The 27,495-nt window shown below is 46.0% G+C and overlaps 2 protein-coding genes across 8 annotated transcripts in view; one reads left to right on the forward strand and one right to left on the reverse strand.

Annotated features, from left to right (window-relative positions):
- The window catches only part of ASTN2 (astrotactin 2), a 1,044,864-nt gene that overhangs the window by 784,053 nt on the left and 233,316 nt on the right, over positions 1–27,495 (forward strand). The gene's annotated exons all lie outside the window — the stretch shown is intronic.
- On the reverse strand, positions 15,761–27,465 carry TRIM32 (tripartite motif containing 32). Of its 5 annotated transcripts, none has more exons than XM_070375017.1 (2): positions 27,362–27,465; positions 15,761–18,852 (listed from the first exon to the last, which is right to left on the reverse strand). In XM_070375017.1, exon 2 carries the CDS (start codon positions 18,770–18,772, stop codon positions 16,811–16,813), a length of 1,962 nt encoding a protein of 653 aa, XP_070231118.1. In that variant the 5' UTR covers positions 18,773–18,852; positions 27,362–27,465; the 3' UTR covers positions 15,761–16,810. The 5 variants fall into 5 exon arrangements, with proteins under 5 accessions (XP_070231118.1, XP_070231119.1, XP_070231120.1 ...); XM_070375018.1 differs by having other exon boundaries at positions 15,761–18,849; positions 27,362–27,415; XM_070375019.1 differs by lacking the exon at positions 27,362–27,465 and adding an exon at positions 27,207–27,326.

The raw sequence follows: 27,495 nt of genomic DNA on the forward strand, positions 1-27,495 counted from the left end.
GGGAAAACGGGTCTGTGGCACTGGCCACCGGAGCAGAAGAGAAGATGCATCAGATCAGATCAGATCAGATCAGTCGCTCAGTCGTGTCCAACTCTTTGCGACCCCATGAATCGCAGCATGCCAGGCCTCCCTGTCCATCACCAACTCCTGGAGTTCACTGAGACTCACGTCCATCCAGTCAGTGATGCCATCCAGCCATCTCATCCTCTGTCGTCCTCTTCTCCTCCTGGCCCCAATCCCTCCCAGCATCAGAGTCTTTTCCAATGAGTCAACTCTTCGCATGAGGTGGCCAAAGTACTGGAGTTTCAGCTTTAGCATCAGTCCTTCCAAAGAAATCCCAGGGCTGATCTCCTTCAGAATGGACTGGTTGGATCTCCTTGCAGTCCAAGGGACTCTCAAGAGTCTTCTCCAACACCACAGTTCAAAAGCATCAATTCTTCGGTGCTCAGCCTTCTTCACAGTCCAACTCTCACATCCATACATGACCACAGGACAAACCATAGCCTTGACTAGACGGACCTTTGTTGGCGAAGTAATGTCTCTGCTTTTGAATATGCTATCTAGGTTGGTCATAACTTTCCTTCCAAGGATGCATACTTTGAGTTTTTCCTTTATCATTTGCATCATTCATTTAGGTAACAATTAATTAGCCTTTATGGATGGTACCGGAGAAGGCAATGGCACTCCACTCCAGTACTCTTGCCTGGAAAATCCCATGGACAGAGAAGCCTGGTAGGCTGCAGTCCATGGGGTCGCTAAGAGTCAGACACGACTGAACGACTTCACTTTCACTTTTCACTTCATGCATTGGAGAAGGAAATGGCAACCCACTCCAGTGTTCTTGCCTGGAGAATCCCAGGGACGGGGGAGCCTGGTGGGCTGCTGTCTCTGGGGTCACACAGAGTCGGACACGACTGAAGCGACTTAGCAGCAGCAGCAGCAGCGTGGACGGTCCAGGGTATATGTCCCATCTGTGTGTGCATCATACAGTTCTTCCAAGGTATCAATCAATGCAAGTTTTAATCTCCTAGATCCAGCCCCCAGAATCATGGAGCAGGTGAGGTAGCACGCATGCATGCTCCCTCTTCACTCTTTGAGCATAGTATTTTTAACTTTATTTCCAACATTTTTACAGAATCACTGTATTTGTCAAACAAGTTTCAGATCCTTGGGTCTGAGAGATTTAGAGAGTCATTATTATTTTCAAGTGTAAATATTACCTGTAATTTCACAAAAGCACCTAGTTTTATTCATGCGGTTGCTCAGAAATTAAACTTATACAATTCTTAAATTTCTCATGTTATGAAGTTGTTTTCATATTGGACTCTAAACATTTGTTGCCACTCAGAAGTAGGGGGGATGGACTCTGAGTCAGTATTTGGTTCAGATGATGAAATGGATGGTGCAGTGCACATGTACCAAGAGGACTTTAAAAGATTCGTCATTCATGTAATGGAGCTTTCTGGGGGAAAGCAGAGGCAGCTCTGAAGCAGGTACGAAAATGGCTTGAGAGAGCAAGTGAAAAAGACTGGCTTGACTTTTATATAATAGCAAGGGAGGTTGCGTGGGTTCCATGTGCTGGCTGATGCTTGCATGGTTTCAACATCCCAAGGACTTCCCAGGTTGCACTAGTGGTAAAGAACCTGCCTGCCAATAGAAGAGACATAGGAGATGTGGGTTCAATCCCTGGGTTGGGAAGATCCCCTGGAGAAGGGAATGGCAACCCACTCTAGTATTCTTGCCTAGAGAATCCCATGGACAGAGGAGCCTGGCGGTCTACAGTCCATAGGACTGCAGAGTTGGACATGACTTAAGCAACTACAGCACTGGCACCAAAGATGGGAGAATTTAGGCTTGATGAGAGGCTGATGGGGAACAAAGAGTAAAGGGGCTCTAAAGCTGTCAGAGGTCAGGCTTCAAATATAGAATTAGATTTTTTACTACACTTCACCATGGATGTCTGATAACTGAAATGGGCCATGTTTCATTTAATTGAACTTGAGTGTGTTAAGTTCTATGTATTAAATCTACTACTGAGGGCAAGAATCCCTTAGAAGAAATGGAGTAGCTGTCATAGTCAACAAAAGAGTCTGAAATGCAGTACTTGGATGCAATCTCAAAAACGACAGAATGATTTCTGTTCATTTCCAAGGCAAACCATTCAATATCACAGTAATCCAAGTCTATGGAATGTGAAGTCAAGTGGGCCTTAGAAAGCATCACTATGAACAAAGCTAGTGGAGGTGATGGAATTCCAGTTCAGCTATTCCAAATCCTGAAAGATGATGCTGTGAAAGTGCTGCACTCAATATGCCAGCAAATTTGGAAAACTCAGCAGTGGCCACAGGACTGGAAAAGGTCAGTTTTCATTCCAATCCCAAAGAAAGGCAATGCCAAAGAATGCTCAAACTACCACATAACTGCACTCATCTCACATGCTAGTAAAGTAATGCTCAACATTCTCAAAGCCAGGCTTCAGCAATATGTGAACCGTGAACTTCCAGATGTTCAATCTGGTTTTACAAAAGGCAGAGGAACCAGAGATCAAATTGCCAACATCCGCTGGATCATGGAAAAAAGCAAGAGAGTTCCAGAAAAGCATCTATTTCTGCTTTATTGACTATGCCAAAGCCTTTGACTGTGTGGATCACAATAAACTATGGAAAATTCTGAAAGAGATGGGAATACCAGACCACCTGATCTGCCTCTTGAGAAATTTGTATGCAGGTCAGGAAGCAACAGTTATAACTGGATATGGAACAACAGACTGGTTCCAAATAGGAAAAGGAGTTTGTCAAGGCTGTATATTGTCACCTGTTTATTTAACTTATATGCAGAGTACATCATAAGAAACGCTGGACTGGAAGAAACACAAGCTGGAATCAAGACTTCCGGGAGAAATATCAATAACCTCAGATATGCAGATGACACCACCCTTATGGCAGAAAGTGAAGAGGAACTAAAAAGCCTCTTGATGAAAGTGAAAGTGGAGAGTGAAAAAGTTGGCTTAAAGCTCAACATTCAGAAAACTAAGATCATGGCATCTGGTCCCATCACCTCATGGGAAATAGATGGGGAAACAGTGGAAACAGTGTGAGACTTTATTTTTCTGGGCTCCAAAATCACTACAGATGGTGACTGCAGCCATGAAGTTAAAAGGCGCTTACTCCTTGGAAGGAAAGTTATGACCAACCTGGATAGCATATTCCAAAGCAGAGACATTACTTTGCCAACAAAGATTCGTCTAGTCAAGGCTATGGTTTTTCCTGTGGTCATGTATGAATGTGAGAGTTGGACTGTGAAGAAGGCTGAGCACCAAAGAATTGATGCTTTTGAACTGTGGTGTTGGAGGAGACTCTTGAGAGTCCTTTGGACTGCAAGGAGATCCAACCAGTCCATTCTGAAGGAGATCAGCCCTGAGATTTCTTTGGAAGGAATGATGCTAAAGCTGAAACTCCAGTACTTTGGCCACCTCATGTGAAGGGTTGACTCATTGGAAAAGACTCTGATGCTGGGAGGGATTGGGGGCAGGAGGAGAAGGGGATGACAGAGGATGAGATGGCTGGATGGCATCACTGAGTCGATGGACGTAAAGTCTCAGTGAACTCCAGGAGTTGGTGATGGACAGGGAGGCCTGGCATGCTGCGATTCATGGGGTCACAAAGAGTTGGACATGACTGAGTGACTGATCTGATCCGATCCGATCCGATCTGATCCGATGCCCCAACCACTAATGCTGAAGAAGCTGAAGTTGAACGGTTCTATGGAGACCTACAAGACCTTCTGGAATTAACACCCAAAAAAGATGTCCTTTTCATTATAAGGGACTGGAATGCAAAAGTAGGAAGTCAAGAAATACCTGGAGTAACAGGCAAATTTGGCTTTGGAGTACAGAATGAAGCAGGGCAAAGACTAACAGAGTTTTGCCAAGAGAACACACTGGTCATAGCAAACATCCTCTTCCTACAACGCAAGAGAAGACTCTACACATGGACATCACCAGATGGTCAACACTGAAATCAGACTGATTATATTCTTTATAGCCAAAGATGGAGAAGCTCTATACAGTCAGCAAAAGCAAGACCAGGAGCTGACTGTGGCTCAGATCATGAATTCCTTATTGCCAAATTCAGACTTAAATTGAAGAAAGTAGGGAAAACCACTAGACCATTCAGGTATGACCTAAATCGAATCCCTTATGATTATACAGTGGAAGTGACAAACAGATTGAAGGGATTAGGTCTGATAGACAGAGTGCCTGAAGAACTATGGATGCAGGTTCATAACATTGTACAGGAGGCAGTGATCAAGACCATCCCCAAGAAAAAGAAAGGCAAAATGGTTGTGAGAGGAGGCCTTACAAATAGCTGAGAAAAGAAGAGAAGTGAAAAGCAAAGGAGAAAAGATATACCCATTTGAATGCAGAGTTCCAAAGAATAGCAAGGAAAGATAAGAAAGCCTTCTTCAGTGATTAATGCAAAGAAATAGAGGAAAACAATAGAATGGGAAAGACTAGAGATCTTTTCAATAAAATAAGAGATATCAAGGGAACATTTCATGCAAAGATGGGCACAATAAAGGACAGAAATGGTATGTACCTAACAGAAGCAGAAGATATTAAGAAGAGGTGACAAGAATACACAGAGGAACTATACAAAAAGACCTTCATGACCCAGATAACCATGATGGTGTGGTCACTCACCCAGAGCCATACATCCTAGAATGTGAAGTCAAGTGGGCCTTAGGAAACATCACTATGAAATTCCAGTTGAGCTATTTCAAATCCTAAAAGATGATGCTGTGATAGTGCTGCACTCAATATGCCAGGATATTTGGAGAACTCAGCAGTGGCCACAGGACTGGAAAAGGTCAGTTTTCATTCCAATCCCAAAGAAAGGCAATCCAAAAAATAGTCAAACTACCACACAATTGCACTCATTTCACATGCTAGCAAAGTAATGCTCAAAATTCTGCAAGCCAGGCTTCAATAGTATGTGAACCATGACCTTACAGATGTTCAAGCTGGATTTAGAAAAGGCAGAGGAACCAAGATCAAATTGCCAGCATCCGCTGGATCATCGAAAAAGCGAAAGAGTTCCAGAAAAACATCTACTTTTGCTTTATTAACTATGCCAAAGCCTTTGACTGTGTGGATCACAATAAACTGTGGAAAATCTGAAATAGATGGGAATACCAGACCACCTTACCTGCCTCCGAGAAATCTGTGTTTAGGTCAAGAAGCAACAGTTAGAACTGGACATGGAACAATGGACTGGTTCCAGATCGGGAAAGGAGTGCATCAAGGCTGTATATGTCACCCTGCTTATATAACTTAGATGCAGAGTACATCATTTGCAATGCTGGGCTGAATGAAGCACAAGCTGGAATCAAAATTGCTGGGAGAAATATCAATAACCTCAGATATGCAGATGACACCACCCTTATGGCAGAAAGCGAAGAAGAACGAAAGAGCCTCTTGATGAAAGTGAAAGTGGAGAGTGAAAAAGTTGGCTTAAAGCTCAACATTCAGAAAACTAAGATCATGGCATCTGGTCCTATCACTTCACGGTGAATAGATAGGGAAACAATGGAAACAGTGACAGACTTTATTTTTGGCGAGCTCCAAAATCACTGCAGATGGTGACTACAGCCATAAAATTAAAAGACGCTTGCTCCTTGAAAGAAAAGCTATGACCAACCTAGACAGCATATTAAAAAGCAGAGACATTACTTTGCTGACAAAGGTCCATCTAGTCAAAGCTTTGTTTTTTCCAGTGGTCATGTATAGATTTGTGGGCTGAACCATGAAGAAAGCTGACTGCCAAAGAATTGATGCTTTTGAACTGTTGTGTTGGAGAAGACTCTTGAGAGTCCCTTGGACAGCAAGGAGATCAAACCAGTGAATCCTAAAGGAAATCAATCCTGAATATTCATTGGAAGGACTGATGCTGAAGCTGAATCTCCAATACTTTGGTCACCTAATATGAAGAAGAGACTCATTTGAAAAGACCCTGATGCTGGGAGAGACTGAAGGTGGGAGGAGAAGGGGATGACAGAGAATGAGATGGTTGGATGGCATCACCGACTTGATGGACATGAGTTTGTGTAAGCTCTGGGAGTTGGTGATGGACAGAGAAGTCTGGCCTGGTGCAGTCCATGGGGTCACAAAGAGTCAGATATGACTGAGCGACTGAACTGAACTGAACTGATGGCACTCTATGAGGCCTGCAGTCTGAGAGTGGCAAGGGAAATTCAAGTTCCATTAAATGCCTTGTATGAGAGCCTGACATCATATATTTTAAGAAATGAAATGAGCTCTTTGGTCAGTCTCAATAATGTCTGGAACTCTGAAGGGGAGAGTATTTTGGTGAGGCCCCTTATTGTGGATTTACTATGTGTAGAGACATAAGTGATCTTGAGTTATAGGTTGGGTATCTATGAGACAAGATATTCTCAGGATTCTTTACCTCAAAGAGGCAATCTTGGATAGGGAATTGCTCCTGCCATTGGCTAGACCAGTTGAGCAGATCATTGACAATGGCCCAAGAGTTGTAGAAATGGCAGATGGGGCTGCCTGTTGACCTGGGCAGCTGGTGCAAAGGAGACTGCATGAAGTTTGGTCAGTTGTACAGACTCTTGGGTTCGGTCTCATTATCAGGAACATCTCAGTGAAGAACTAAAAAGCAAAAACCCCATATCATATGATGGTGGTGGTGCCAACTTGAAAGTATATAAAGTCCCTTTGCTGGTCATTCAGTTGACCCCAGGGGACTCGCCAGATGATCTAGGTGTCTAGGAAAGGGGAGTTGCTAATTTTCTGTGGCACCCTGACATCTGACAAAGGACTAAGGATGGGGGGCATCCCACCTACAAATGTGATATACAGGAGGTTTGGCTCTACACTGAGCTTTCGAGGAGCTATTTCCATGATCTAAGGCAGTGGGAAGCTGAGTAGAGAGAGTCACACAGCCTCTGTGTCTAGCAGAGCCCAATATGTTACCCTGTAATGGCATATAGCATGGAGATGAGGAGGGCTGTTTCCTGTACCAGAAGTCTAGGAGCAAATTATGGTTCTGTATGGTCCAGAGACTCCAGGAGGCATGAGAGGACACTGCTGAAGCCTTTATAGTGAAGTCTCTAGGAGTCACCAATGGCGTGCCTGCTATATTACAATTTGGGCAGATAATAGAGCCTTTTGTTACACAAGATCCCAATCAAGGTAGGCCAATATGTGAGCAATAGAATAAATGGGCTTAAGTAAAATTTCTAAGTGAGAAATACATTGTCTCCAAAACCCAAAAGGCTAAAAAGAGTCAGACTTTATTTTAACATTATAAATGCTGGTTTTGACAGTGTCAGGAATGGAATGGTCATCAGCTGAACAATTTTCAGGAATTTAACCAAAGTGGCAGGACCTTGTACAATGAATAAGACAATGACCCAGCCCTGTTTGTGAGTTATTTTATGAATGTTTGCATGTCTTCAATAAGTGTGTCAAATTAATGTCTTTGGAAGAGGGCGTGAGTGGTATGATGTCATTACTGTGCTCCTGAAGAAAGTTGAATGCATGACATCTCGTCTATAAAGATTTTGTCTGATGGCCTGGCTTGTTGAGATACCTCAGTGTAGCTGGGCAAAGGGAGATTGTGTCCCTTTGAAGCCAAAGGCAAACTGTGTGTGAAAGGCTGTTGAAACAGGCACTGAACATGACAGAAATAGGCACTAAAGATGACATCTGGGCTCCCCAGGACAAAGGAGCCTGGCAGGTCCATGGGGTCGCAAAAAGTTGGACATGACTGAAGCGACTTAGTACGCGTGTCCCTAGCAGAAGCGTCTTTAGTTGACTCCTTGTCTCTCATGGACCTCCTTTGGGGCTTTCCCAGTGGCTCAGTGGTAAAGAACCCACCTGCCAATGCAGGAGACATAAGAGATGTGGGTTCAACCCCTAGGTTGGGAAGATCCCCTGGAGATGGGAATGGCTACCCACTCCAGTATTCTTGCCTGGAGAATCCCATGGACAGAGGAGCACAGTGGGCAACAGTCCATGGGGTGGCAAGAGTCAGACATGACTGAGCGACTAACTCTTTCACATGACAGATTAGCCAAGTCTATGACTGCAAAGTATTTACCAGTTATTGATTGGATGTAATTTATGATTTCAGTAATTGGTATGGAAGCCTTAATGGGTGGGGTGTCAGCATTAAGGTTGCAATAATCCATTGTGAGGTTTTATTCAGTCTTTCCAGGTTTAAGAACAGGGTAAATTAGGCTTTAAAATAATGAAGCAGTGGGGATAATCAATCTTTTTCTAAATAGGTCTTGAAAATGACTTTTAAACCTCCAAGGCTCTGTTTAAACTGGGCCATCTTAACTATTTTAACTAATGGGAGGGGGCAGGGTCCATGTGCTCCTATTTTGGTAAGCCAATTCTAAGTGCCAAAACTTAATTCGATTTTAATTTATTACTCATTGGGTCATAGCATCCATACTCAGTATGGAATATTTCAGGGTAATGAGTGTTAAGGCTATGGGGAATCTAGGCAGGGCATTAGTTCTGATGATTAAGGTGAGGTATACCTATTTGTCTTCCGTACATATCCTGAAATGTCCTCAGTAACTCCCATAAGGTTTTAGGGGGTACCTTGTTTAAATTTAGGGGAATCCCCACATGTAAATCTAATTTGATCCCTAGTATTGGTTAAAAGTCATGAAAGTTCGATAATTGGTTCATTTCAGCAGATGTTAAAAGCTAATTCAGAGCTTAGGTTGTCAAGGTGCAAAAAACAGTTAGCAGTCTTCAATCTTTTTTTAATTTTTTGTATGAATTCTTTTAGTAAATTTTGAATTTCTAGTTGGGTCACTTTGTGACCTCTGTTTCAGTTTGTTGTTTATTTCCTCCTCCTGTATTTATTTGATTTTTTTCTTTTGGTGGTTACTATACAGTTTTGTGGTGAGGGACTTGGGGGCTTCTTCACTACCCTGCTGCTACTGCTGCTGCTGCTGCTGCTAAGTCACTTCAGTCATGTCCGACTCTGTGCAACCCCATAAACGGCAGCCCACCAGGCTCCCCCGTCCCTGGGATTCTCCAGGCAAGAACACTGGAGTGGGTTGCCATTTCCTTCTCCAATGCATGAAAGTGAAAAGTGAAAGTGAAGTCGCTCAGTCGTGTCCGACTCTTAGCGACCCCATGGACTGTAGCCCACCAGGCTCCTCCGTCCATGGGATTTTCCAGGCAAGAGTACTGGAGTGGGGTGCCATTGCCTTCTCCGCTTCACTACCCTACTTGTATTTATAAGTTTCTTCCTCCAGAGTAGCAAATCTGTATCATCAAGACTAGGACCTTCCTCATGGCAATGGCTTCTTTATAGGGTTTAAGGACTCAAGGCTTAAGCTGAATTTAAATTAACCCACTGGCTATGTCACAGGGAGACCTTGGATGATTTTCTCTGTAGCGCTGAAGATTGGGATCTTTTGTTTTGACCAACAGTGACATAGTAGCAGCAGAGACATTTTGTAGAGTCCTCCTGAGCCATCTGCTTTTAGAGTGTGGCCCGCAGTCTTCCACATGGTGGCGCTCTTCCTGCCTGGGAACCACCTCCAGTAGACCCACGAGTTGCACAAGGCATCAGTGTTTCCCTAGCTCTTTATAGAATGGAGGCAAGGCTTGGTTGAGACAACCAACCAGTAGTCACGGGGCAAGAGTCATTCCCCTGACGTCACAGGTTATGCTGGAATCTAGATGCATGATTCTGAGACACAGATAGATTGGGGCCAGGACACATGACCCAGGACCACTCTGCTCCTTAAGTACCAATTATCACATCTCCCAGTTCAGTTCAGTTAAACTGATAAAAGAGAGGTGTGGTAGAGCTCAGCAAATGCACCAGAAGCAGCACAGCTCAAAGTACACGCTTGCCAGCAAGCAGTGCCTCAGAAAACAAGGAAGCCAGTTAGCAAACCAAAGCAAGAGAATAGAGGACCCGGGATGGTGGCTATTGCCTGAACACAGCTTATTATGCCAGAGGTTGTGGTTATCCCGTAGAGGGGGACCCACACAAAACTTGGTTCAGATGTTGAAATGGATGATGCTATCCACGCACCACGTGGATATGAAAAGGCTTCTAAGTCACGGAATGAAGGTTTATGGGAAGAGCAATGTGAGCTCCCTAGCAGGTTCAGAAATGGCTTGAGAGCAGGAAAAGGAGGCCATCATGGTTTTTATGGTGACTTGGAGATGCGGCTGCAGTGAGGATTCTCATGCAGGGGCCAGGACTTGTGTGGTTGGGACCTCCCACTGGCACCACAGGTGGAAGTACTTGAGCATTCTTAGCAGCATGTCCAGATATAGGGCAGAAGGTGAAAAGAGTATGGTAGGTTTGGAAAGCTGTCAACCTCAAGTATCCAAAAGGGACTCAGATTCTAGTACAAAGTTTTATCAAGATTCCAAAACTCATTTATCTTAGGTTTGTGAGGGGGCTTCCCAGGTGGCACAGTGCCACTGCAGGAGACAAAAGACGTGGGTTTGATGCCTGAGTCGGGAAGACCCTCTGGAGAAGGAAATGGCAACCTGCTTGAGTATACTTGCCTGGAAAATTCCACGGACAGAGGAGCCTGGAGGGCTACAGTGAATGCGGTCGCAAAGAGTTGGATACAACTGAGCACACACTCACACAGTTAGATATTATTTCAGAATTTTAGAAAGGCAGAAAATTCAATTTCTGAGACACTTTCATTGAGGGATTCCCAATAAGGAATAGTAGAATCCAGGGGTCGGGGATAGGGACTGGTGCATTTTCAAACTACCCCTTCTTGCACCCTGGCCTCCCCAGGTCTCTGAGGAGATTCTCATTCATATGCTGCCACCTCCATAAGAATGAAGCCTCCTTGAGCCATGGGTACTGATAGGAATAAATGATATGGCTTTGAGCAGGGGGAAACAATGCACACAAGCACTTGCATTATTACTTGAAAGGCTGTGGACAGATGGATCACTTTCAACCTCTGAATTGCTTTAATGCCCCCTCACTCCTATAATATGAGCCTCGTGCTGGTCCCAACTTCTCACTTGTCCCTGGAATGCTGTGCCTGTGTTCCTGATACTCCCTCTTCTTGCAAGGCCCTTCAGCAAGCAGATCCTCTCAGCTAGAAGCAGACTTTTCCTAAATACTTGGCACTCCATTTCTCTCTCGCACCATTGATCTTATTCTGTATATTTGTATTATTTTTTTTTTTACATTTCATATCTCTCCAGCCAGACTACAAGCTACCTGACTGCATGCAGGGTTCATGACTGATTCATCTTTGCATTCAGTACTCTATGAGCAAAACACAGTAGATGTCGTGTGTGTCTAATGAATAAATGAAAGAACTAAATCTAAATATTAATATTTTGTGAAAATATGCAGTGGCATTATAGTTATAGCCAGGTAAACTGAGTAAATCACTTAAAGAAAATCCTGGTTTTATTTTTATAGGAAAGATATGCATTTGACTTACAGTCATCAAACTCTTATTCACTCCAGATTTCAGTAAGTTACTAAATAATTTTCCTTTGAGGGAAATAAATTTTTACCTCACCAGTTCCTATGATTCTGCTGTCGCAAAAATGTGGGTAACCTTTTTATACATTTAATTTACTATAATATGATATTTTCCACTATTTAAAGTTTACAAAATGAAACTCTTACAAGCAGAAAGTCTGCTAAGTGTTTTATATCGATCATCTCTTCAGAACAATGCAGTAAACAGTATCATTTTATTATTTATGAAGAAACTGAAGCTGAGAGGCTAAATGACTCCATGGTCAGAGAACTAACATGTGAGGGAAACAAGAATGAACTCAGCCCCCGCATGCTTACAAAGCCCAAGATTTAACTGCAATATATTACCCCACCTAACAATGAGATTTATGGCTTATTTTGATTTTTGTAATTATTTGAGTTAATGAATATTGACCTGGAAGAAAAATGCCTTTACGCTAGCCATGTAGAGGGATAGGTAGACGTGCTTGTTTCTGCCAAGAGTCAAGATGCCATCCTACTGACTTTAATCAAATCATTAGCCTCTAGCTTTTATGTGCAGCTTTCCTAGTGGGATACATTGCTCTGAAAGTTTTGCCTCTGCCCCTGTGGCAATACCACTTTTCTTCCAATAGGCTTTTTAATTAAGACACTGAGCAGTGCGGTTGAATCACCAGAGCAGGTCTGAAATCTCCCCCAGTGTTAACTTGAAAAATCTGCATCAGTTCACCATGGGAGGTAGGAGGTTGGGGGAGGAGGTCTTTGCCCCCTACAATGGAAATCACATTTCCTGAGCACCTCCCATTTTCTGAATTAGAAGCTTTTATACATACTGTCCCATTAGTATATTTTAATTCTCACAACAGCCCTTTAAAACATAACTTGTCATCTCCTTCTACAAAATGAGAAAACAGTGGCTCAACAGAGTGGCAATAGTTAGCAAGAGACCCAAGGTCACGACAGTTGGGGTAAACAACTGAACCATAGTGGGGCGGATTACCAGGTACAGGTTCTTTCTACTCTAATGTAAACACGATAAAATTACACAAATGAATTACACAAAAACATTGGTGTTGGTGGGGGCTGGAACTCAACCACAATTCTAGTTGGTAAAATAAAATCATAGAACTCAAAGAGACTTTAGTGATGATCAAATCCAACTTTGTCTTTATAAGGATAGGCAAGCTGATGCAGAGGTATGGTGCTCATCCGAGGTCACATGGCTAGTTCAGGGGCAGAGCTGTGATTCAGGTCCAGATCAAGGCCAGCGACTTTCCCACTGGAATGCATTGCTGATCCCAGAACTTCTTAACTTCAGACTTAGGGTACCATGAATATTCATGATATTGACAAGATACAGCCAAAGTTCTGGAATGTGAAGTATTTTGCTAAACAGCCTCCTTGCTCGCTACTGCCCTGCTTGTAACATTCATGCAGGCATCTGCTATTTCTTATCTGTAATTTGTTTTGTGATCCCTTGAGAAGCTGCTTGTCTTGAGTGCAGATCAGCAGCCTAGTCAGGTACAACGTAGAGCCCTGCATTTCCTACTAGGCTGTGCCTTGCGTTTCCATCCTATGGAGCTGGTAACGCTTCACTTTTAAGAGGCCATTAATTAGTATGAGATTAAAGAGTACAACTACTTAAGCATTACTTGCCTTACCCACAGGAACACTAAGACTCCAGGCAAGTTTATACTGCTGATTGGAATAATGGAGTAGCCCTCTGTGGACTATCTCAGGCTGGAGAGTACATTGGGGTCGACTCTCACCATCATTCAGATAGTGCCTATCCCTGGCCTTTGAGGAAGACCAGGGCAATGGAATTTAATTCCTAATGCTCCAGAAAGACTATAAAATAACTTATGAGGAAGTTATAATATTACTTTTTATTTTTTTCATTTCTGAACATTTGGCATAGTGCCAGGCTCACAGTAGATATTCAGATATGGAAGGAATCATTGTTCCAAAACTTTAAATTCTATATAATTACTCAGAATGATGGGGTTTCCCAGGTGGCACGGGGGTTAAAGAACCCACCTGCCAACGCAGGAGGAGTGTGTTTGGTCCCTGAGCTGGGAAGCTCCCCTGGAGAAGGAAATGGCGACTCACTCCAGTATTCTTGCCTGGAGAATCCCATGGACAGAGGAGCCTGGCTGGCTACAGCCCATGCGGTTGCAGAATCGGACACGACTGAGTGACATTCACAAACAGCACATTCACAACAATAAAGGAAAGCAGGGACTTATTGAATCTGTAAGTCATTTGTCTTTTTTTTTTTTTTTTTTAACATATCTTACTCTCAGATAAACTCTTTTTATCTTTCATCCATTGTAAGAGTGTTGTGTTAGGAAGACTCAGGTTACGGGAGGGCCTGCTGTCACATTGTCATGTAAATAACAGCCAATTAAATAACTGAGGACATACTGTATGTTAAGCATCATGCTACATGTTCTTAGCTAGAGATTAAAGCTGACCTTCTGTAGAGCTTAGATATATGGGTAAACAATTGCAACACAGGGATTTATGCAGTGACAGAAACATGAAGTAGATAGAACAGTAGTAGCAAGGAACAGGTGACCAGATTTATTTGGAGACTTAGGGCTAGAGGGCAGAAAGGCCTGAGAAGGGTTTTGGTTGGGAAATAGGAAGCTGTAACAACAGGGAAGAGGGGAGGTATTACTTGAAGTGGTCAAACAACCTAAACCCACTCTTAAGACAACTCGGCTGATTGAGTATGCCAAGAACAGTAGCAGGTATTTTAACATTATTTTACATCTTACACCCATCATAGAGGCAAAGATCAGTTTCCGTAAGAGGAAGGATTAAGTGACTTGCCCATAGCCACATGGCCAATAACATGAACTGGAAGCTAAGTGATGCTGTGTTCAGTGGTTTTCAGATCATGTTCTGTAGAGTTGCAAGAGTTTAGCAATTGTACCCAGGAGTTTAGGCGAGGGAGGGCTTGTTCTTCTGGCCCACAAGCCTGCTTCTGTCAGAATAGCTGCTTTTCAATCTGTTTTACATGACAGACTCACATGTGAGGCTTTATCTGATTAAAGCAATCACTGTCTTTATTCAGATATCAAGAAAAAACCACACACACACACACACACAAATGGCTGTAACTGAGTAAACTAGAGTCTTGGGACTGTGCTCTTGGGACTGTGCAATTTAGTCAATGTGGTAGATAACTGAAAATTGACTGTCCCAAGCACAACCTAAAATATCACAGCAAAGGAACACAAGCATTCATATTTACTTCTATTCTGAATCAGCAGGTAGCCGGCTGCATTTGAAGGCCAAGGCAGGAGTGTGGTTCAGAGATGGGTACACCTAAATGCTGAACACAGCAGTGATGGCACTTCCTCCCCAAAGTGCAGGCAGCGGGAGGACTCCTGGCATTGTCATGTCAAGCCAGCCAACAATGTTATATCCACTTCTCTGTCGCAAACCTTGTGCCAAAGTCCTCGGCCACTGTTATTGCCTCAGCAAGTCCCGCTGACAGCAGAGATAGACCTCCTGCCGCCAGGTGCCCCCACAGATAAAGTGGCTGTAATAACTGGAGGAGTCATCCGTGATGCACTTTTAATTGGATCGATTTCCTCTCAATTATATAATCTTTAGAAATCAGATGCGAGTTCATAATCAGAACACGGGGCTTTCTCCAGGTGTAAAGCACAAGACAAACTAGTCCAACACCATTTTAATTAGCTGCTTTCCTATCCTTTGGCAGCTATCGCAACAGAAGCCAAAAAAGCAACGCCATTACCATTTTTTTTTTGAAGTAGCTTGGCTTAGCAGATTTTGCTTCTGTGCAAGCAACGCATATTCTTTGACTTGTCATTAGTCCTGGACCCAGAGTGCACAATACACTGCTTGGTAAACGCCAGAGCCTGAGGAACCTTGTCACCAAGTCCCTCACCCACCGCTGATCTTCCTAAAAGCACAGGTTTCTTTTATGAACTTTAATTCTAAGGATAAAGCAGATGGTGGATGCTGAGTTCAGAACATGGTGTTGGTGACTATAGACCTTGAAGGCTGATTCTGTACCCATGTATGTGGGAGTAAGTTTTGGATTATCTCTACATAATGGTGCTTTTTGCTGAGTGGTGACCTAGGTAGATTCATACTGCTCTCAAGAAATGCAGTGTCAGGTCTGGAAGCAAAGCAGCACGGCACAGCTTATCCCTTCCCTCCCCTCCCCAATCTCAGATTCAATGAAAAGACATGAACACAAGTGATGAAGAAATAGTTATCAATTATTTAATGCTTGATAGAGGGATGGAAATAAATCCCACAACCAAAAATTATGCACTCACTTGGGGAAAATGCACAATGAGGACCCAACAGTTTTTAGTAATGAAAATGAGATGCGTCCACCTCCCCACTTTCTTGGCCCTGGCCTGTGTTGTACAATTCTGCAGACAGCTCCTACCACAGGTCAGTGGATAGAGGTTCATATGAAAAGTGGATGCGCTCTAGAGACTACTCACTAATGTCTACTGACTATAGTAGCATTCATTTTTATTTCCATCTTCCTGTGCTTTGGCATAACTTTTCCAATCCACGTGCTCCTTTAAAAGGCAAGCGATTCCCAGGCTAAAGTCTTCAACACCAACCAACGGGGGTCAATCTATTTTCTGCCCTAGATTCTTGGTCACACCTGAAATTAGAAACCAATCCAAGATATTGCAAAACCCCTAGAGCCAGGAAAGTACTGCTTCCCAGTGGGGAGTGTGGAGCTCCCATGGTGGCAGTAAGCGAATGGTCTCTCAGACTGGTAAAGGCGGTCAGACCTGAGACACCACGTCACAGGGGTGTGATGTCTGAGTGTCCTGGAAAGGTGAAGCAGGTCCCACTGCAGCGTGCACACTGAATGCAGCACGTTCAAGGGAAAGTGCCACCGATGGAGCATGTTAGAGCAGGAAGGCAGAAGGGACCAGTTACCAAAGCCAAAAGAGGGGGAAATCAACAAGGACTCAGTACAAGGGACGATTTCAAATACAGGGGCAGAAGGCTCTCTACTGAAGCCTTGGAAGGGTCTACGTTCTAATCAAACGTCAGCTAACCTCAAATCACATGTCCTATGGGGGATACTGCATCTGTTAAAGCTCTAAACTTTGAGAGGAAAGAATACAAATTTAAAACAACAACAACAACAATGCTAAAAGTCAGAGCTTCTAAACTTCTAGAACTAGCCAGTTGGAGTCAAGACACAGGCCAAGTCTATTCTACAGTGTTGCCAACAACCAAGAGATAAGGGAGCAGAAGAAACGGATATTCCCCAGCCCCTAAGGGGTAGAGTATCTTCTCAGATGGTAGCTGTAAATCTTGATACAATGATCCCAACAGTCCAGGACCAGCAGCTGCCCCTTTGGAGTGAGGGCAATGCCCACCGGACAGGTGAGCCCCTCTCTAATAAGGACACTGTAGCCCCCACCCTTGGGGAAGTGGAGGATTTCCTTGCGACTGCTGTCAGCCACGATGAGATCACCACGGGCGTCCACACACATGCCTGTGATGCAGCGGAAATCCTCGTTCTCCGAGAAGAAGTGGCTGATCTGGCGCCCCAGCTGCCCGTCGGGGCCCACGGAGCCGATGGAGAAGCCGCCCTCCAGGTGGTGCTCGTTCTGCCAGTTCTCCAGGTTGAGACCCAGGCCCTGGGTGAAGTAGACTGTGCCTTCAGCATCACAGGCGACAAACTTGGGCCGCACGGCGCTGCAGAGGCAGCTGTATTTGACCACCCCCGCGCCCCGGTCAACCGTGAAGCACCAGAGCTTCCCACCTTCCACGTCAGTCACCACAAACTGGCCGGACGGGAGGGCTGTGATGCCCCAGGGTTTGCTCAGCTGGCTGCGGTGACAGGCCACGCAGTGGCCGTCCAAGGTGTACACCTTGAGCGAGTTGTCGTAGCTGTCAGTCACGCCGATCAGCCCGTGGCAGTTCATGGCCACTGACAGAGGAGTGAGGTTGGGCGGGTCGGCCCCAAAGAAGCTCAGCACAAAGCTATCCATGGCGCTGGAGCTGCGGCGGATTTCCTTCAGAAAGCCTTTGCGGGTAAAGACTTGTATGCGGTAGTTGCCGCGGTCAGCAACCAGCACCTCGCCTTGACTGGTCACGTAAAGACTGACCGGGAGGTTGAACATGCCCGGGGTGCTGCCTTTGGCCCCCATCTTCCTGAGAAAGAGGCACTGCTGGATGTTGGTGGCCGGGTCGGAACCCCGCTGCTTGGCAGGCGAGGCCCTCGGGCTGGCCCCCATGTCCTCGGGGCTCACGTCCATCTCTCTAAAGGTAACTGAGGAAGGGGCTGCAGAGGCCGCCGCCTCCATGGCCCACGAGTCTTCCATGTTGACCGTCCGGGGCTTCTTGACCGCCTGCCCGATCTGGAGGGGGCCGACGTGGCCGACCTTGAGGAGCTCCACGTCCTGTAGGGTGAGCTCCCGGGGCAAGCTGGCCGTGAGCTCGGGCTCCTCCTCGTCGGCCGCCTCTTCGAGGAGCGCCACGTCGGCCTGCTTGATCTTGGCCAGGAAGTAGTCGCAGCGGGACACAGCCTGCACCTCGGCGACGTTCAGCAGGTAGCTCTGCTCCTCCACCACCTGACTGTTGGACTTCTCCACCTCGGCCACCGAGCCCGTAAAGAACTTCCGGGAGCGAGCCAGCTCTTCCTGGACCCTGCGTTCCTCGTGCCCGTACTCCTGGAGGACCGCCTTATACCGGGCCTGAAGGTCCTTGGAGACGCCTTCCAAGGCCACCTTCCGCCGCTGCAGCTCTCCCGTGAGCTCCCGCAGATGCGCCAACTTCCGGCCGAAGTCCTGCCGCCGCTCCTCCGCGGCTTCTTTGACTGGGAGCGTGCAGTGCCCGGGCGGTGGGTGCACCGCCTCCCGGCACGGCTCGCACACCACCACACCGCAGCTGCGGCAGAACTGCCGCGGCAGCCGCCGTCCGCAGGAGCGGCACATGAGCAGCCCCACCGCCTCACTGAGCCCCGTCTTGTCGATGATCTTCAGCACCGTCAGGTTATCGGTCAGCTGGGCCAGGCTGGTGATGAGGGTGATCTTGCTGCAAAAGGGACAGCGGACGCCGTTGATGCTGCTGGCCAGGAGCTTCTCCAGGCACCGGCAGCAGATGGTGTGGCCGCAGTGCAGGAGTTTGGGCCGCAGCTGCTCCTCCGTGAAGGACTCCAGGCAGATGGGGCATTCCAGCACTTCCCGTAGCGCGTCCAGGTTCAGGTGAGAGGCTGCGGCCGCGGCCATGACTATTCTTTCCAAGGGGCCTGCTAGCACCACCCGGGACTGAACGGCTGAGCGTTCATGCTCTGGAGAGACAAACCCTGCTAAAGAGAAAAAGAAGGCATTATTCCCCTGCCTCTGTGAGTTCATTCACTCAAGAAACATGTAGTGGATCGTGACCATCACTCATTCAGTCGCTGACTGGCGTGGAAGGGCAGACTGGGGAATGATTATAAGGAGTTTTCAGAGTCAAAATGAGACCGTGGAACTTCCTTCTGATGGACATAGAGAAACAGTGCATGTTTTGGAGCAGGGAACTGATATGATCATAGGTTGAATGGAGTCGGGGAAAAGGGAGAGAAACTAGTTTGGAAGATACTGCAAAACTGCCTGGCAAAGGTTCCGGGCAGCCTGAACTAGGGAGCAGGTTGTGGAAATGGAAAGAAGATGACTTTGAGCAATATGCATAAGTACGATCACTAAGATTTGTTAGCCCAGTGGACTGGGGTGGGAAGAGGTGGAGCTAAGAAGGCCAGAGACTCAAGCCCGGATGATCTGAGAAATGGTAGTGCCTTATCAGGACAGTTTATTTTTGGTCTGAAACACACCCGCACCCCACCCCCCAAGCAGTACATGCCATGAATTCTCCCACCCTCCTCCATCCACATATGCTCAAGAAGTAGAACCACAGACATCCCAGTGCTCTGCAGCCTTATGTCAGTGTCAGTTTATACCCCAAAAGTAGAATGAATAATTCCAGCAAGGTGAAGCACAAGGATAAATCCAGCCCTTCTTAAATGCAAATCCTACAGCTGCACCTGTGCAGTCTTGTGATCTGCAGATGGTCAACCGTCAAGGAGCAGGAGGAGGAAGAGGAGAAGCTAGCCTGGTTTAAAAGGCAATGCAGCAAGCTGAGGAAAGCTTTGCAAATGGCATCAATTCCTTCTCCACCCATAGTCTGTGTGGAAATATGTATTACAAATTGTCCCCCGTATTTAGCTTTGCATCACAGTCTGACAGATATTTAGGAGCAGCCATGAACCATTTGTCTAAGGTCTATCCAACCTCCCTGAAATCCCATTTTCCTTCTACTGGAAGAGACAGAGTATACATCTAGTGCCTACTATATGCTAGACATCAGGCTAGATGCTCCATTATCTGTGTGCACCCAGGCACTCAGTCATGTCTGACTCTGTGACCCCATGGGCTATAGCTCACCAGGTTCCTCTGTCCATAGAACTTTCCCTGCGAGAACACTGGAGCTGGTTGCTATTTCCTCCTTTAAGGGATCTTCCCAACCCAGGGATCGAACCTGCGTCTCCTGCATTGGCAGGCAGATTTGTTACCACTGTGCCACCTGGGAAGGCCCAGATGCTCCATACACTTAATCTCATTTAATCTTCATAATGACCCTGGGATGCAGATACTATTTTTATTACCATATTTTACAGATGAAGAAGCTAAGGCTCAGAAAAACGCTCAGGGTCACATGGTACAAACATGGGGGAAGCATACAGAACCGATACCTTTGTTTAACCCAACATTACTTCAAGCTTTTTCTTTTCCTGTCACTTTTCCTGTTAGTAAGTTAGTAACACTTACTAACATTGGTCTCTGGACCATGCTCTCAGAAATGCTGCCTTATAGCGTATAATTTTCTCCACAATTAATAAAGAATGAGGTTTAGCTGCCATAGAGTGGGTTAGATTGACTTATTAATTGAGTGACCCACTCCCACACACCAGCCTGGCAACCTATTACAACTCAAATCCATGCCTCAACAAAAATAACACATTACCACCTGTCATGAACCTAAAAGGTCTCATGTGAACATCTGAAGCTGGGAATGCTAAAGACTTAAATGTCATGGGTCTGGGTGCAATAGTATAGAAGTATGGATAGAAACCTCAACTCAGGATCCATGCAGACATCCTCAATTCTAAACCAATAGCTTCAGCTCTCTCTCTCATCACCTGGGACAGCAGACTGAGGGCAACATTTGGTATCTGGAGCCAGAGCATGTTACCTCACAATGCACGGGGACGTCTGTTCTTCTCAGAACTGGCACTGCAGTCAGCTAATTAAACAAGTCTGCCAGCTTGTAAAAATACCAGCACATTCTTTCTCCAGTTTTCTGAAATATCATACCACCTCCTTCAATTAAAAAGCTTCCTGCCTCCCTCTTCAAGCCATCCACTTAAAAAAATGAATTTACTATGCCCACGTCTATGTCCCAAAATATCTCAGCTGTCTGCAGCTCCACCAGGCTCTCTGAGGCAGAAGAGAACGTCAAGGATTCCTTTCCTAAAGCTGCCATGCTTTGCCAGGAAGCATGAAGTCCCATCAGTAAAGCATCAGGCATGGAGATAGCCTCAGACCTGAAAAAGGCCTGAGCCATGTCTTGGGAACTTGAGAACACTGCTTTCAGCAGGACCCTCATCTGATACGCAGCTATGTGACATGCAGATACAGTTCCTCTCTTCCAGAAGGATACACCTGGTTAAAACCAAAAGGAATTCAGATGGGAAGTCAATTTGAACTCAATTTCCCTTGAAAAGATGTACCTGTGAAAGGAACTATCTTATCGTCCCAAGTCTTTAAGTTAGCTGCCCATTTTCTGCCAGCTGTGAAATCTAAAACCAATCAGAACAAACCCTCAACCTGTTATTTATAATTCTGGCTGCCTTCCTGATACTACAAATGCATTTCCCGTTGTGCACTTTGTACTGTCAGCTCCTGACCCATCACTGTCACTTCATCTCACCTCAGCTTACCCCACCCCCCGACTAATTTCTTTGATCTCTTGATTCATACTGTGCACTTCATAGTGATATTAGCCTAGCTCTGATTCAGCACCAGATGAGAATCCACCCCTTAAGCTGTTTTTGTTCCAGCTGCCCTAAGACTCAGGAAAATTCTGTAGTCAAACCCTGGCTGCTTTTGACACCACTAGCCTTTCCCAGTCCATGAATTTGGGAGCAGAATAATAACAAAAACCCATGAATCTTGAAGTCAGACAGAACTGGGATCAAATCAGCATGTCATTTACAAGTTGTGGGCCAGGAGGCAAGTTATTTAACCTTACTAAACCTGTTTTCTTGCTTTATAAGCAGTTTATTGTGATAATTAGGGATAATGCATATAAAGTGTTTAGCCTGGAAACTGGCAGATATGCAGAGAAAAATTGCTCTGTATCATAATTTTAATAACAATCAGAACACTATTAACATTAGTACCAGGATGAGCAAAGCATTCAGTTTACAAACTGCATTGGAAAGGATGAAGACTCTTTACTCTTATGGCATATAAAGGCACATACTGCTGCTGCTGCTGCTGCTAAGTCACTTCAGTCGTGTCCAACTCTGTGTGACCCCATAGACGGCAGCCCACGAGGCTCCCCCGTCCCTGGGATTCTCCAGGCAAGAACACTGGAGTGGGTTGCCATTTCCTTCTCCAATGCATGAAAGTGAAAAGTGAAAGTGAAGTCACTCAGTGTGTCCGACCCTCAGCGACCCCATGGACTGCAGCCTACCAGGCTCCTCCGTCCATGGGATTTTCCAGGCAAGAGTACTGGAGTGGGGTGCCATCGCCTTCTCCGATAAAGGCACATAAAGATTGCTAATGAACTGTTCAGCTCTGAAGGAATTTGATTTGAGGACACTATCCATGTCAGAAACTGATGGGCATGTGAATTCACAGCTTCTCTTGTGCAGAAAATACCAAGAGGGGTACACAATTAACTATGCAATAAATAATAGTTTTTTAGTAGTAGCAGGAGCAGCGGCAGTGGCTGCCAGCCAATGAGAAGGAATGAATAGGCACTTTTCAAAAGGCGACAGTACCCAAGACATCGGATAATACATTTCAAAAATTAAAATTCTGAACTTTCTCTGGAGATTGTTTTCACTGATCTCAGAATCAAAGGATTAGAGATGACCTTCAAATCTCCACCCAATGCTCGAATCCCTACCACGAGATAGTGTCTATTCCCTATACTTCTGTTAGCCCCTTGGGGGACTTAGGCTATGAACAAAACTGGAGGACTTTAAGCAATTAATTAAACAACAGATCTTCATTGAGCACATACTATGAGTCCAGCTCCATGAAAACACTGGGGATACAATTTTGAGCAAAAATAGACAGGAACAGAGCTCTTCACGTAGAAACTAGAAAACATGTGAAACTACCTGCACTTTCTCTGACAGGACATGAAAGTTCATCCTATTACTGATATGCTCCCCTGGTTTGGATTTTTTGCAAGACTTTCACATTTCATGACAGCTTTATAAACCTTATTTATTCCTCCAGCTTGAATTGAGTGCCTATCAAGTGCATAACGGTCACTCTCCAGGAGGGGCTAGCAGGGCTGATGTTAAGAAATTCAGTGAGGTGTTCATCCGACACTCACCCAGTTCTGTAGCGGGGAAAGGATTCTGAATGTCAGATTACTCAGGGCATTTAAGGTACCTGCCAAGAGCTAAGATAAACTCCACAAGTAGGTACTTATAGGGAAATGCAAGCATGACCCCACAGCTGCACCTGTCTGGGACACACAAAACCACCCAGGAGGACATGTCTGTGGGAAAGAAAACTCTAGTTACAGCAGGTCAAAGGCAGGTTAAATCAATAATGGAGTCTGCTGGAAAAACACTTGTTTGTCTTACTGTCCTCCAAAACTGTAGGACTGAGAAAGGATTTCTGCATCTTCGGGTGACGCAAGGAATATAGGACAAGGGGAAAGTCAGCAGTCTTTTCGGGCAACTACCAATTCATCTCAACCCACTCAACTCTGAGCTCCTTTCTCTGTATATAACACACACCCATTTAATCATGAGATTTTGATGAAAGTATCAGGAAGCGGATCCTGGGAAAGGTACAGGAGGGGAGGGGAATTTGGGGGAGACCAGAGGGGGCTGCTTAGGTTCACAGATTTGGCAAAGCTACACTCAGTCCCCTTCTGGCATCAGCTTCCTCTCATAATTGCTAGCTCTCAAAGCACCATTCACTGAAAGTCAGGCACTTTTTACAAATTACCTCTTGTCATCACTATGTGACATATGTGTTATTCCTCTTTTTAAATAAGGAAACGAGGCTCAAAGAAAAGCAACCTGCCCAAGGTCTCAAAGCTACTAAGCGGCAGAAACTAAGATTCACATCCAGGTGTGTCAACTCCCAGCCATAAAAAGCACACCTATTCAAAAGATGTATTACAGTTTTCTAGCTGATGACACTACCATTAGCTCTAGGCACTCTGGCTCCGAGGTTGGTAAAGACACTTAAATCTGCCTATGCTACTCGAAGGAACTAAGGGAGGTAGAGTCACAGAGGCAGCACGTCAGTATGCACGAACAAAGATCCATTTCAAGGGCCTGGGAAACGCTTGACCACCAACCACTCTCCAGAGGGCTCTTAAGTTTTGGAAACACCTTCCTACTAAAACTAGTATAATGTAACTTGTAAGTCAGATAGATCTGGACTCACATCCCTGCTTTGCAATATGGTATGGAGCCTTGGGTAAATCATTCAAGCTGTTCGTTTTTTTCATCTGTAAAATGTAGAATAGCACCTGGATTGTTAGTAAGACCATCGGCAGGATTAACTGAGACAATGCACACCCAATAAATGGTAGTTATTTTTGTTTTCAATAGATTGATGTTGATAAGAGCAAGTACTTGCCCATGAACACCTAGTGAATTAGCAGCAGAGGAAGGATTTTGAACTTCAGATCTCTGATTCCCGGCCTGACTCAGTTTCCATGACACATCTTCACTAGGGGTTTGCACGGATATTCCAGCTGAGTCTCCGGTCTTCCAATGCGGTCCTACCCTGTTTCTGAACTGCAGCTTGTCCTCGAGCTGACAGAGCAGATGTCGTTATTCTGTCCCAAGGGAAAGAAGCCCATCAGCCTCGGCCCCTGCTATGAAGTGATTTTTCTAGCCAATGGCCTCCGTACCTCATCCTCTAGTTTCTTGCACCTCATCCTGTCTGCCAACAATAAGCTCCTCCCCTTATGCACCCACGGGTCCTGGTCTAAGAACAAATCAAGAACAAAGTCCAGGGCTACTCCCTACCTAGTCACATGGATTTATTCCCTTTAGAGTTTAATTTGATAGTGACACAGACTGGGCAGTCCTTTCATGAAAGAGGAATGGGCTGAGATAGATATAGTAAGACTGAGCAGGTCCCAGCAAAGAAAAAGCAAGCAAAGAGAGAATATACCAGGTTACAGAGATCTGAATATGAGCCTGTTTTTGCTCTCTCTAGCTATGGAACCTTGGACAAGTCACTGCCTTAGCCTTAGTTTCCTTACATGTAAAACTGAATACTGTAGCTTGCTTAGTAGGGCCGTTATGAAAACTGAGTAAAGAAAGCAGATATGAAAGTTAAAAACTACTAAATCACTATGCATTCACTATGCACCAGACACTAAGCATTCTAATTTACTTTCTTATAAATTACCATCATAGTAATCTATGACATAGGTCCTGTTACTAAACCCGTTTTACAGATGAAGAGCCAAGCATGGGGAGTTTAAGTAACTCACTCAAGACCACACAATCAGGAAGAGATAGAGCCGAGATCTGAATCCAGGATATGTGACTCTAGAGCAGAGTTCCTCGGCTTTGGCACTGTTGACATTTTGGGCTGGATACTTCTTTTGTTGTGGAGGCTGTTCAGTGCTCTGTAGGATGTTTAATAGTATTCCTGGTGTCTGCCTATTAGGGGCCGCTGGTACTCCACACCCCAATTGTGACAACCAAGAATGTGTCCAGACATTGCCCGATGCCCCCTGGGGGACAAAACCACTGCCAGTTAGGAACCATTTCTTTAGAACTTGGCACAGGACTAAATGCTCAATGCTTCTGATATCCTTTTTTCTTGTCTCCCAGTTCAAATACCTCATTCACAGAGCCACTGTTATGCACCTTCTGTAGAATTAATTCTATCTACTTATATAACTGATAAGGAAGATAAGACCTGACCTCAGGTTCCTCATTCCCTGGAGGTCTCGAATACTCTCTGTCACCACAGCTTGGAGGGACACACAAAGAGGAGCTTGGGCAGATGACCTTGAATAGTCTCCTGCTTTATGACTGGCCATTCTCTTTTCCTCTGAAGCCAACCATTTTCAGTGGGTCCGCGTTCAGAGTGGAATGAGTAGTCACACCAAGGCTGCCTCATGATGAGGTGAAGTGAAAGTCACTCAGTCATGTCCAACTCTTTGCGACCCCATCAACTATACAGTCCATGGAATTCTCCAGAAGCCTTTCCCTTCTCCAGGGGATCTTCCCAACCCAGGGATCGAACCCTGGCCTCCCGCATTGCAGGCGGATTCTTTACCAGCTGACACACATAATGAGAGATGTCTGGTTAACAAGTGAGGGAGAGTCTGCCCCTTGCAGGGAAACTCAGGTTCCATTAGGAGTCCTGATTGTAAGGGGTGACGACTTCCTTGCTGAATCCCTGCACTCTGCGAAACTTGACACGCTCATAGACAGTTTCATACATTGCTTCTAGGTCTTTGGGTCCCCAGAACTCCCTTTGCTTCCTATGCAGAGACTTCAGGAAAATTCCTTTGGCAATCCAAGACACCAACCCATAACTCTATTCAGTCTCTTAATTCTACAGACCAGCCAGTACCTGTCCACCCCACCGTTCCACCCTTGCTAAATCTTGTTCTCAACTCTCCTAAGAATCCCAGCCTTTGGGGGTCTTCACTGCAACCCCACCAACTCCTCCTTCATGTGTCCTGGAATCCCCAGACAAAGATCCTTTCATCTATTTCCAAGTCGCTGCAGCCTTCAGCCCTGCATCGCAGTTAAACACCCAATCCCACACCTCAGATCTGTGCTCTGCCTCAATCTGAGCCCCCACCCTCTGGGTGCCATCAGGGACCCTGCCCCCCTTCCCGCCCCCACCCCCAAGCCTTGCTCCTTCTTTTCCCCACCCATGCCATGTGTCGCTTCAAACCTCAGGCTTCCTGCTGAAGAGACCTTGCTTCTCGCTGATCCCCTGAAGAACTCAGCCCCTCGATCTTCCTCAGATTCCACTCGGGGAAAACGCTTCCTTCTCGGCAATTAGACTAGCCCCGGACTCTGCTCCCTCTGACCTCAGATCTCACCCCGCTCAAAGCCTACTGCCCCCAGACTCTCTCAAATCACCTGAGATTCTGCACCCCGAATCTCATCGAGGCTCCCCAGTCCCTTCATACTGCCGAGCTTCTGCACCCTTGATCCTTCCAGGGCCCTCGGGTCCCCTCCCATCTCTCAGATGCTGCACCCGTCTCCCCTCAGGGCCCCACATTACCTCATACCTCCCGAGATGCTGCACCGCGAATCTCGGAACCCCTCGCTCCCCTTCCGGGCTGCATCTCCTCCGAGCTCCTCAGCCCCCGCGAGTTCGCCCCGAGCCTGCCTCTAGCAACCCACCCCCGGCGCCCCTCCCCACATACACCCACCACGGTCCTGCCCCTCAGATCCGGTCCCCCAGGCTCTGCCATTCTGGCGTGGACCGACAGCTGCACGCCGTCACAGCCCACCGTCGCGCCGCTCGGCCACCGCCCGCGACTCCGGCCGCGGTCCCGCATCCCCCACCCTCCATCCCGCCCCCTACCTGACCGCCCGCGGCTCCGACGCGTCCGCCGCTGCCAGCCCACCGGCCCGCCGCCCTCTGCGCACGCGCCAACGTGGGCCTCTTGGCGGGCGCCAATTCGTAGAGCTGCCTGTCCGTCACCTCGACCCGCCCAC

Source organism: Bos mutus, chromosome 8 (genome assembly GCF_027580195.1).
Source record: "Bos mutus isolate GX-2022 chromosome 8, NWIPB_WYAK_1.1, whole genome shotgun sequence".
NCBI classification, from domain to species: Eukaryota; Metazoa; Chordata; class Mammalia; order Artiodactyla; family Bovidae; genus Bos; species Bos mutus.